This window comes from Pygoscelis adeliae, unplaced genomic scaffold (genome assembly GCF_000699105.1).
Source record: "Pygoscelis adeliae isolate BGI_AS28 unplaced genomic scaffold, ASM69910v1 Scaffold1000, whole genome shotgun sequence".
In the NCBI taxonomy this organism is placed as follows: Eukaryota; Metazoa; Chordata; class Aves; order Sphenisciformes; family Spheniscidae; genus Pygoscelis; species Pygoscelis adeliae.
In genome coordinates, this window is record NW_008823952.1 from 63,449 (window position 1) to 76,510 (window position 13,062).

The window sequence follows — 13,062 nt, forward strand, 5'->3', positions numbered from 1 at the left end:
AGGTTTGGCAGATGCTCCAACCACACATTCCCCCCCAGCCACCCCCAACTTCCAACAAGTTTCTTATTTGCTGGTCACCAAACTGAAGGAAATTCCAAAGTTTTATTTTAACAGAACTGCACTGTAAGATAATCACTGTGAAAAATCAGGCTGCTTTGGCATACAAAACAGCAACTTTACCAGGAAAGGAAAATGCAGCTGGAAAACCTTTTTCCATTAGCATGGGAAATATTTTCTATTTCTGTGGTTTAAGATTGGTAACTTTTCTTACTGGAAAAGAGCTCAGCTATGACAAGTCTTTTCCTTTCATTGAGTGTGTTGATAGGTTCAGTTTGGGAGTGTCTGCACACTTGTAAGGACTTGCAGATTCCTCATTCTGTGCAAACTATCCTTAAATGATTCTTATTCAGCCTATGTCTGCTTTAATGTCACCTTAAGCCCACAAGTCTGAAGTTCTTACCACTCAGAAATTTGTCATTCAAAAGGTCTAGCTTTTAACTAGTATACAAAGAAGATCATTATAGACAGAATACACGTGAAGACAAGATCCTTTGAGGACACAGAAGAGGAAACATGTTTATTAGCCCACTTGAAACCCCTGACTATTTTATCGCTGCCCTGGGTTTGTTTTTTTAATTTTTAAATTTTTTTTGTTTTTTAATAATACGGCACCACACACATTGTCTTGCACACAGCAGGAGTGACGAAGCTACAAATGAAAAAACAAGTTTGCAGTATAGACACATGGGAAGTTTAACTGGCAGCAGAATGTATAAGGAAGTTTTCACTACTATGGAACAAAGGTCTTAATTCAAATAATTTAGATCCAGCATCTGGGATCCCAACCTCACTGAACAAAACCATCAGCACTTTTCAAGAGAAAAAGACAGTTAGAAATCAAGATTGGAAACTTGTTCGGGTTGCCTCTTCTCATTGCCCTTTGTTTCAGAATCTCATTTCAATTTATTTTCACTGTAGTCTCTCTCCAGTAACATCATGCTGAACTGCCCTCACGTTGAAAAGAAAGAATTCTCAATTCTCACTGAAATTAATTATTAAACAAATTAAACCTCTAAATAAGAGTTGGCAAGGGGCCAGTGTGTTGTCAAACAATTATGACAAGTGTTCAGTCAGCTACCACCAACAGGAATTCTGGATCATGGTCCAGCATCTCATCTAGACACATGCACAAAATCAAGGTTTTCTTCCAAGCAGCCAAAAACCTCCATATTTTTACCAGCAGCAAAGGATTCAATATCCATCAGAAACAGACTCCTCTGCTTGACTTCATGAAGGCTGGCGAGTTCTGACTTAAGAGCAAAGAGCTTTCCCTCCATTGTACCAGCTTGCTGTGGAGTCCACTGCAGCAGGAAAAGTTCAATTATCAGAGGCAGCCATCTCATAACCAGCTAAAACACACTAAGTTAATGAGTACTCCAACTGTCAACTGAATCACCTCCACAGTCCTGCCAGCTCCTCTCCTCCTGTCCTCTTTTCCACCTCAGACATCTACAGGTATTACAATTTCACCTGAAGAACTTTCCTGTAGATAAGTTGTATAACACAATTAGCCTAGGTCTTGAGAGTAAGAATCCAGAACACCAACATACAAAATCTTTAGTTAGAGTTCAGAGATATTGCCGTACACGTCCTAGTACTAAAGCCTACAGATATAAAGTCAATGTTGTGTAGATTTTATACCAACAGTTTTGTATTGTGGGGAAGAAAAGCACAGTAATGGGGGGGGGAAGTTTAACAAAGGTAAGATGAGGGGCTTTCCCCATTACAATCAATAGACTGACCAACCACAAGTAATTAGGGTGATTACGGCTCATGGAAGGTAACACCTTTCGCATGAAGGAATCCTTGACTCCCAACCTTATGCCTATGCCACTCAGTTCCTTTTACAGCCTCCTCCTGGGCCACAATTCCCATGCCACAGCTTCTGCTACTCACAAAATGAGATAAAATGTTCATCATGTCTGGAAAACCTCAAGGTTCTAAGACAAAAGAGGTGAGTGCAGAGGTACCACAGAATTAACAGCATTTCGCCTGGGGCACAAAGAGTTATTGGGCAAAAGACCAAATAAAAGTTACACCTATTTCATTATATACTAACTGTGCCAAACGTGACCCTGCACATAAGGTTAGCTACACAAGACAGTAAGTTTTTGCCTTAAAGAAAAAACACAAACCAACTTGGAGACAACTTTAAGAAGTATTGCAGATCTGCTTGCTCTTTCTTTTCTTCTGATCTTCCTTGTGTATGCTTTTGCTATCACTTACAGGAAGAATTTTTTGAAATTGATAAAAGACTGGATGTTCAGTCTTTGCTTAGTGCTGAACCAATCTAGACTGACATGCCTGCCTCTAACGTGGTTAGAGCATTTTTTTCCATGAAGATGCAATAAAAAAAGATCTGCTTTGTATCTAAATTGCAGAAGACAGAGCAAGATCTGAATGGATAAATGAATAAACTAGGAGGTTTTGCTTATAACCCTGAAAATGAGAATAAGTTTGTTTAGAGTGGGTGATTGAGTCAGGAAATCCAGGCTCTAATCTGGATTCTTGCCAGAGACTTGCGCAGCAACCAGGCAAGTCATTTTATCTTTACTGCTATGAAGTTACAGCCATGTTGCTACTTAGCTCATACAGATGTTTTGTCAGCAAAGCTCCAACAGCACTTACACCTTAAGACTGAAGTAAATACCAAGGAAAATTGCCATGTCTCAGCTGAAGCCTTGCTTGCACTTAAACCAGGGGTTTATCAATGGACAGTTCAGGAAAAGCATAAATGGAAGAGGCAGTTGCAGAGCTTGCACTTAGCCAAACTTACACCATTGCTGTAGTTGCTTCCTACCTTAGTGAAAAAGATCTGTGTCCCCATAGCGCCTACTTATCTTCATTGTACGTGACTGCATGACATCATCCTCCAGTCCTCAGATAAATTCCCAGAACCAGAAATCTTACAATAGTGCTTTCTAATTACAAAGACACCCCCTCCCCCCATACACTTACACTTTAGAGCACTTCGTGCCTTTTCCCTTCTAATATTAAAAAGTAACCAGATGAACTTGGAATAGGAATACAGTGTGAACCTAACCTGAATAGTTTCATACCTACTGTATGGTATTTACTGTGTTCAATCAGTTTTCAACAACATTTGAATTACTAAGCTTGACAGGAGTATCAGTTCCAGATTCAGTCAGCTCCGAAACAATTTATTCCCCAGGCTAAGATAAAGTTACTTGAAGCCCATCTGCAAAACGGTACTTTCCTGTGGAATCCTGACTGATTAATCCTACAGAGAGAGTTCAGAGAAGTGCTATCGGGAGATCACCCTCCACAGCCCGCCTTTTCAATGGATGGGATAGCACGGGCAGCTCTTACATAATGACAAAGACTACAAAAATCTAAGTTGTGAAATTACTATATACAGACCCAAAACTCACTTTAACACAGAGGTGCTCCTCTGAAGTCCTTAATTGTTACATATTTAAACAACTTTTGTACAAAATTTGTTTGTTTTACTCAATACTGCAAGAAAACCACCCACAGTAAAACAAAGCCAGAAGTATAGGAAACTATGAGAAAACTGGAAAATCCACCAGCATCAAGGCCTCAGGACTGTGTTGCAAGTCACTAGCATATGCAACTCATTTTCTAGTTAAGCAATTCTCCCCGGGGACACACAGTCTGCAGTCCACATGCAGGATCAGATTTCATGAGCAGATGTAGGAAAATGCAAGCCCCGTGCATTTGCAAGTCAAAACTAGTGAAGGCAGGAGCTTGTTTGGCTATCTCTGCTTATTTTTCCCCGTGAGGGTTTTTTTTTCCGATAAGAAACATTTGTTAAGATACAAAGATGAGACAACAGCAAGGAAAAGAAGGGAGTATTTCACAGGACTTCTATATCTCTCTATAAGTGCATACGTGTGACTCACATACTGATACGTATATAAAAAAACCTCTTAACTCTGGCAGTACTTCCATCTCAACTGCAACCGCCCGAGACTGTTGAGCTCACTTCAAACAGTTACTTTTTCTTTTATATATATATACACATATATTTTTACACAATTCATGTTTGCATAACTCACCTTAATCTAAAGATATAAACAATCCCAACTTGCTTTAAAAAAACTCTTAATAAATTCCATACTTATTTTTCTCTCTTAAGTTGTACCCCTTTCACAAGCAAATTCATTTTACATCTCCAGTGAGCAATCACAGATAGCTACAAATCCAAGCACTCGGCAGATATTTGTATAGCTCAAATAAGTTATTAACACCAGCTACGTTATGTTTCAACTAAAACAATGAATACAATTATTTGCAGAGTCAATAGTTCGGAGCCACTCCCTCCAGGGACTTTTCCTGATGCCCAAGAGGCAGCAGAGTTTTAGTTTCTCTTAAGATTTGAAGGGCCAGATCCTTACCTTGGTCTGAGTCGCTTCACCCTTTTCAAACATCATCTTGAGTTTGTTCAATGGAACGCTGTATTTCTCGATTTTCCCCGAAGAGTCCGTGTTTTCACTGGCTTCAGGCTTTTCCACTTCTCTGGACTCTCTCAGACAGTTTTCCATTTTACCGCTCTCTGGTGAGTGGCTTTTAAACTTTCTGCTGTCACCACCAGGATGCTGCAGCTGGCCAGGGGTGCTGGAAGGGGCCTGGGCGTCAGATGTAGCACCAGCCCCCGGGGTTTGCTCCGTGTCTGGGGAAGAAGCAGGGCTGCTCCCGACTCCGAGCCCAGGGCTGGCGACCTTGTGCCTAACCTCAGCACAGCTGCTTCGTAGCGTTTCCTTCTGAGACTCCGTTCCCAGCACTGGATTCTCCCACTTCTTCTTTAGTATGCTCAGATTCCCCCTTTTAAAATGAGGGGGAAGATTTTCTGTGTTCTACAAAGAACAAGAAGTTAATTCCAGTTATATGCCTGATGAAGCGTTAAAGCACTTCCTTTCTATGCAAAAGGAAGCTAAAGGCTCAGGACCGATCTCAGCTCTCTGCTTTTTCAGACAGCTGTGAATAGTTACAACTGTGCCACATGGAGAAAGCATCCAGGATAGGAAAGGAAGGAGGGGGGAGAAAAGTCAGGAGCTAAAGCAGGAAGTGAGCAAACAGGATGGCCTTATAAGGAAAAAGGGAGTCAAGCTCTAATGAGTTAAATGACACACAAAAGGCTTGAATCCACACATGAAGGAAAAGGGACCAAAATCCACACAACAAGGGTCTCTAGTCCTAGAACAAGCAAACAATAGCAAAAGCAGCCATATGAGAGAGAGGTGGTGTGCCAAATGTTGCAATGTCTTCCAGCTGGTTCAGAAGACAACAATTAGTAGGCCTTCCAAAAAGCTACAGATTAGCTTTCAGAAACCACTACTTTTTTGGAGTTGTGTATTATCAGTTAACAGTAGCATTTTAGTTATAAGAGATCTGTCTTCAGTATTTTATACCATGCAGTGTAAGGCTCAAGCTAAGCATTGACAACAAATGTCTTTTTGCTCCTATTTATAGATACCAGATCACTTGCTGGAATTTTTCTTCTATTTCACTCAACACATTGAAAGCTTTCGGCCGGAAACATGCGCACAAGTCACAAATGCTGCCTTACTACTGTGAGTTAGATGGTAATACATGGAGCAGTAGTACCCCTCATATTCAAGTGCTTTTCAGACTAGTTTTGCTTACAAGTAGTTACCTCTCCCCAGAGTAACAGACCAGCCCGTGTTGATCCATTCAAATCTAATACCTGCCACCACTGCATTTTTGCTGTCTCTCCCTTACGGAGACCCCTATGGATCAAAATCATTACAAGTGGAACAGGTCTGCAAGGCTTACAGGAATTAAACAGGATTAGCAGCTATATTAGGATTTAAGTCTCTCACCCTATTACTCTTCTGGTCACATTTTGAACACCGCTTTGCAAATTAACTTGAATCCACCTAGACTTCAAAAAAGGTCAGCTTGCTTGCTGACTGTGTTTAAAAGAAAGTACTAAAGTTATAAGGCAAATGTTGTAATGTAACAGAAGTACTGAAAATTGCACAGCAGGTTTCCACAGAACACCTCTGGACACGATGCCTACGCAGTCCCGGCATACTTCATAAACACAAGTCATTCTTGCTTGGGACTTGCCTGTTCCCTGATCACACAAGCAATGAAGAAAATTTAAGGCTGGAGAGTAATTTTTGGAATGCTTCTTTTACCACACCTATATCGTGAACAAAAAGAATGACTCCCCAAGCATTAAAGAGATCAAGGCAGCATGGTCTAACAAAGACTTACTATATATCCTGAAAATATTGCCGGTCTTTTCAAATAAAAATTAAACTGAGGATCTGCTTATACAAAGACCTGCAATCTTAGTGCCTGGTATTTCAGCCAGGGTCCCCAGCCCCAGAACAGTAAGTGCAATGTAGTTTACAGGAGGGAACACGAGGCTGTAACAGAGCCAAAAAGGATGCCTCTCCCTCATCCAGGGGCATTTTGAACCCTGTAAGCCACTTCAGAGAAGATCCCCCTTAATGGATTCTACAGCTATCAAAGATATACACATTAGATTTCAGAGAGGCTGGTAGCTTCTTTTAAGCAGACTTTTAAATTTAGTTAAGAAAGGAAGAGGTACCACACAACTGCCTCCAGCTAAGAACAAAGAGGTGGATATTCATGTGTTGTGGTTTTGCCTTTTGCTTAGGAGGGAACTGGTGATTCAACATATAGCTTTGGGCAAGGCACTTGATTTTCTTTCATTCACACTGGGAAAGGGTAGGGGGAATGAGTCAAAAGCAAACACTACGTCTAAGCCAAGTTTTCTGTAGGACACATGGCAGCAACTTTGATATTCCAAAAATCAACTGTCACAGAAACATTGCATGTAGGTGATCTGTTCTGATTGCAGGCTATTGTTTATTGCCTAGGAAACAAATACTTACACTTCTTTTCTTCTCAGCAGTGGCTTCTTCAGCCGCTTTCTGATACCTTTGAGAAAGAGGAAAAAGAGAAAAAAACCCAACAAACGGTTTTTAACCAGAATACTGAATGCTCTTGAAGACAGCTGAGATTTTTTTTCCCCTCCAAGGATTCTGTGCACTTCCCAGACTTGTCAAATAAAACCAGAGGCTGGAAAAACAGTAGCAAATAGTACCAGAAAAATGCAGAGTGATGGACACAATTTAAGTCATTCGGTTTACAATAAAAGCATACATTAATATTTTTCATTACCTAAGCACTCTGATTCTCAAATATAAACCATTTACCTTGGAATAGCTGTATTGTTTCCACCACCCAGCTGTCTGCTGTGCCCCCTTGGTGGAATAACTCAGCTATTTATACAAAAATGCTGAACCATAACAAATTACAGCTTGGCATACACAGAAAATCTACATAAGTGCCAGTTTATTTTACTATGCTGCGTTGTAAACGGCACCAATTCAGCAGTTGCTTCATGAGCAGCTGAACCATCCCAGCAGTGGAAACAGTAATCACAGCCCTCTGAAGATAAGCCACCCTGGATCATGAATCAAAGTCCTTTAAGAAGCTATAGAAAACTGGCAGCAAACTGCCCAACTGCACACCACTCCACTGAGCATAAGTACATCCACAGCTAGGAGTGCACAGTCCATGCTGATTACTATACCGCACAAGGTGACTGCGCTTTCCTTTTGAAATGCACAAATGAGTCAGATGTGACAAATTTTGCCATTTTTAAGTAGAGCTCTGCTTTTCAAAGAGAAGAAACGTCACCCAACGTCTGCTTGGGCAAATGATGTTTCTGTCTTTCTTATCTGTGGAATTCTACTTTTGATACAACTGTGAATATGTTACAGGCAGTAAATGAGACACTAATATCATAATAGTCATCAGCTTCAGACTTTAAATAATTGCTGGTATCAAACCAATAACTAATGTATATCGCGGGCTCAGTTCCTTCTAAGAAAAAAATTCTTACGTGCAGATACCTGCTCTATTACTCATTTTTTCATTATAACAATTGGGTTTTTTTTCCTGCTGTGAATGGTGTGCTCCTATGTAGATTTCTCCTCTTGTTACACTAGAGAGTAGACAAATTGTACCCTTACTTATTTCTGCTCTACAAGCTGCATTTACTGTACAGACTGAAAGCTGCTAAAGGAGTGTAGCTGGCCCTCTTTAATCAATAGAAACACACTAACCTATGTCTCTATACTATAAAGGTTCCAAAATTTGAACGAGACATGCTGAGAAAGTAAGCTTATGGACAGAGATCAACACTGGAAGAAGCAACGAAGAGAGACATGGGGATGAAAGTCAAGTACCACACTGGAAAACAAACAAGGATTGAAGAGTCCCAGACAGCAGTCGCTCTCTAAGTTGGCCCACCTCAGCACACTGTAGCAATTTGCATGTCTCTGACCTGACAAAACTGATAATCTAAACACTATATGGAATGAAAAAAATGTTTTCACATAGAAATATTTAGGGAACAGCAATTTTAGAAAAATTATGCTACTCACTGTGAGTGTCGGTGTTGGCAAAGCCAGGAAGTAGGACTGTGTTTTTCCAAGGAACTGACACTGCTTATGTAGAGGGACCCTAGTTAATCTTAAGGAATAGCAGTTTGTATTACTTCCAGTAAGCCCTTTTCAAAGGATTATCAACATTTAGCAAGATGCCCAGGTTTTGTAATCAAGCTTCAATAGGTGAACAGATTACCTGAAAGCAAGCAGCTTCTCCCTAGGACAGAGTACTTAAAGAGTAACTTGAAGAGCTATGTTTGTGTGAAGTCCAGATTGCAATTATCCTTCCCCTACAGACTCCATAAAGTTTCTCCCACACTCAAGATTTAAATACTCCAAAACCTTGCTACGGTATTAATGCAATAGCCTAGGAGACTTGTTTGCCCAAATCCCATTGAAAATCCAAGCTGTAGTCTATGTATTTCCTTAAGGAAATAAAAGCTTTTCCAGAAAACATGTACAGGCTACCACCACTCAGCTTTCTCAGTGTATAAATTACTACTTTATGATTTGACTGTAACCCATCATCCATCTCTCAGAGAAAAAGGACGGGTAGTACTCCTTTTCTACACAAGTTTTGTGAGACATCTGGAAGGGGACATCTTTGAAGAACATAGCTACTGTGAAATTCTCTGACAGAACTCTTACTAGGGGGTTACATCTATCACCCACAGTTGACAGAACTACCGTTTCTAACTGGTCTCCAATTAACTGATAAAGCATTACTGCTACTTTTTATAGTACCAGGCAGGAAATGCCATGTTAGCAGAGAAACCTATGTAGTTCATGCTTAAGCAGTTAAGGACCATTTCTGATGAAGTAAAACCCTAATGGCAATAGCCGCCTACATTCCAATACTCTGCCCTCAAAAACAAATTGCAATTTGTAGTTTGACAGGAAACGTTCTACTTTATTTTCTGGCAGCAGAAAAAAGATATTATAATTCTGATTGCTGAAACAATATAATGTCAGCAATTAGAAAAACTGTTGCCTGGCATATATTAAACCAGAAACTTAAATGCCTACAGAGCTATACTATTTTTAAGAAGCAAAGCAACTGTCAGCAAAGCAGTCATTGTTCAAGGTACCAGCTGTCAACCTACACACACGGCTTGTGTTCAGCAGCCTCACAGCACTTACTTGGAGAACCTCTCTGCAAGAGCTGATGACTTATTCTTGTTGACTAGAGAAAGCTCTTTCGCAGTGATTTTCAGAGACTGTGAAGTCCATTGTCTTCTATTAAACGGGGAAGGCTCCATCTTATCACCACAAATACCTGCTCAGGAAGAAAGTACAGTGTCAGTCAACAGGAATTATGTGAGTAGAAAAGTAGTTTCACAAAGTGATTTGATACTAAGTCACTGTTCAGGTGCTCCCAGCGTACTCGTGCCACTAAGTCCTGATCATTCAGGAACTTGTCCATCAACTGACATTAAAAAAAGATATCAGATTAAAATTGTAATTTCCTCCGCAGATGCCATTGAGATGGTGCCCTTGATAAAAACCCTAGCCACAATGGAAGGGGTGAGAGATAAGCCGTAAGCCAGAACAGGAGTAAGAAGCAAGCTGTGATTGAAGAGGATGCTAATGTGAAGCTCTGTATTTCCTATACGCGCACAGGCTCCAGGCAGCCCTAATATGCACTCTCTTGCTCTGGTTTCTAAACCAAATGTGCTGGCATTTATGTAAGAAGGCTTGAGTTATGAAACCTAAGAGGATGTAGTTCCTATGCAAACATTTTTCATTCACTCGTGGTGTTCATTCTTAACGCAGCAGCCGTTTCCTCTGTGAGCTGAAACAAGTCTTCTGTTCACGGAGGCAGCTGTAAACCTCATGTTGCAATAGCTATCAGTTACCTAAAGGAATAGTTTTAACTACCCTGTCCAGCTGTAAACGGGAAGAGATTTTTGTACAGCTTTTCACCACAGAAGCCAACAAGACTATATCAGATTTTTTTTACGTACTTAGTTTTCTTTTGTGGAGGAGGAAAGGAGGGGAGATTAATTTAAAAAGTTCTCTGATAAGACGAAAATAAAGCTTGTAGGGCAACGCCTTTCCTTTTTTCCTCTTTTCTTTTATCCCTGGTCTCATGTCACACAATGCCTGCAGCAAGTGCACTAACTGATCCTACAATGCTCACATCAGGCAGCCTGATCTCTTTCTCATATTTTCCATCAATTTCTTTAACTGATTTGCACCATTAGGTCACAGAACTCTAGAAGTCTGAGTACAGGTGTGCTTGGCCACTAGTTACGCTGTAAATGGAAGCACCTTAAGACAACTTGATATAAACAGTCAATCAAATGTAGGAAAGAAATCCTCATAGGCATATAATGCAACTGCTTAAAAATGATGAGGACTCGGGATTCTGCATCACCTCAGTCCAAAAGAATTCAGCTGCAGCAAGCGGAATCTCGCTGATTTTGTGAGTCTCAGCAATTTCCAGCACTGAAAGGGGAGCTCTGGGTCTGTGAAGTGCCAAGTTGGTGCTGGAACCAGAGGAACCTCTCTAGTGCTGCACCCTGCTGCTGCGTAGAGATAAAACAGGCAGCAGATGAACACGTTGCTGTCTTGGATATAGTCAGGAAGAACGGGACTTTCTCTAACATTCCTTAATTCACCTGATGTAATGGAGAGAATGACACACCACGCCAGTACGTGCTTTTTCAAGACAGTGATTTAGATGGTGCTTTTAGATGTACAGGTTGAACTATTGTGGCAAACAAGAAAAGTTACGCTGCTTTTGTTGTGATGTTGAAACACACTGAAACTACTTATCAATGTTACACTTCCAGTTGCAGCTTACTGCAGCTTCAGACTCGCATCTCCCAGTTAGGCAGTCTCTGAAATGCATCCATTGCCCCTTCCAACTGGCAAGAGAAGCGCGGACTGCAGAGCTACTTTCTGAAATCCATGCTTTCTTGAAAACATTTTGCATCTCCAAGTTACCCTCTTCTGTTAACCTGTCAACTTTTGTCCAGACTGGACTAAGAGAAGGATGCTGTCCGTTTGGCTGGCTTAAAATAGTTACCAGTCTTTGCCAACTGCAGAAACGATCATCCGCAAAGAAAAAGGATCTAATTAGAATACAAGAGGAGCACTCAATTTTCTCCCTTTTTAAAAAGCATATTGCACATGCAAATAAATATGCATTTCTGTGATTACAGGATGTAGTCCCCTGGTGTTGATGCCCAGTAGCAAACATTTAGCATATAGATTTAATGAAGCCACGGAATACATATGCAGAGATTATAGATAGAATTTACTCCTGAAAAATATCTCCATGTTAAAAAAGAATTCTGAATCGGCCATGTAATACTACAGTTTAAACTTTGTTTTATGATTAATCTGGAGCCAAAGGAGATCACCTGAAGCCCTGCGTTGCAGTTTAAATCGTCCTTCACAAAGCAGAGTGAGTTTTGCCCAGGAAACAGTAGCAGGACATTCATTAGAAGCCTCCCTTGGCAGAGATAACAGGCTGCTCATTGACACGCACCTTACACGGAAGGACAGTTTCAGTAAAATACTAAGAAAACAAAATCCAGTTTAATTGTGCAGAAAATAAGCCCGGTTTTGATGCCCAAGGATTCCATTGCAGCGTGCAGTGATCACTGTTCGTGGATGCATTTTCTCCCGTTGTGTTTTTGTTCCATTTCCCTACCATTTTCCCCATGAAATCCACAGGTACGGTAAGACAATCAGGCCTGTTTTGGCAAGAATCTCTTTACAAAGGCAGTAGCTACTGCTAGGATGTTCAAATGGAAAGTTAAGAAGCATATTTGGAATCTCAGTCGCTAGAAAAGACATAAAGCAGAACACTAAGATGCCCTGAAACTTGCGCTCCCACATTTTTAACGCCATTCCACATTCTTAGCACTTGCCCACACGTTTATAGCTGCATCGTGTTCAAGCGTCTCTGTACTTTTTTTGCTGCTCCTTCTGAGTAATTTATTCCAAGTCATTTCAGGAAATAGTCCTCTATTGTACGTACTAAAGTTTAAACAAGATCGTGAGCGTTCTGCATACTGCAATAGAGACGGGTTATGCTGAAGACAGCATGGAGTCCAGAGGGGACGGAGGAGGGGACGGGGAATCTGGAGTCATGCAAGATGCTGAGGAAGGGAAGGACTGTGATTTAGCCACTGTAATGCACCAAGTCTACCTCCGATAACTCCAACGAAGAGTTTAACAACAGAATAAAAATCCATACCTCTGGAAAGGTCCTGAAAGAAAACCTTTTTGTTAACACCTGCCTCAAAGTGGAACTGGTTGATTTATTACAGGTGGTTAAAGTGTCTGCAGAACGGGACATCCGCTGAAACAACTCATTAGCTAAGAGCAGCTCGGGCATCCGAGCAGGGCACAAAACTGCCAACAGCAAGAAGGGGAGAGCAGAGGTGGGCGCACACCCCTCACCTCAGGATCTTTATAACCGCCCGCACGCCCCTAAAACACCTTGTCCTGACGATAACCTACACCAAGCCGTGAGCAGCAGCAGGGTGGCAGGACCGGGCTCTTCCTGCTTCACGCACTGCTGCCGCTGCCCTCCCGCTTGAGCGGGGCACCG

General features: G+C 41.1%; 1 protein-coding gene across 1 annotated transcript in view; it reads right to left on the bottom strand.

Moving 5' to 3' along the window:
- Window positions 1-9,754, bottom strand: part of LIMA1 (LIM domain and actin binding 1) — a 23,771-nt gene extending 14,017 nt beyond the window's left edge. Inside the window, exons 1-3 of the mRNA XM_009321284.1 lie at window positions 9,636-9,754; window positions 6,933-6,978; window positions 4,440-4,898 (exon numbers count right to left, since the gene is read on the bottom strand). Coding sequence (XP_009319559.1) covers window positions 4,440-4,898; window positions 6,933-6,978; window positions 9,636-9,754 — 624 coding nt within the window. The remainder of the gene's footprint in view (window positions 1-4,439; window positions 4,899-6,932; window positions 6,979-9,635) is intronic.
- Between the last annotated feature and the right edge of the window lie 3,308 nt (window positions 9,755-13,062).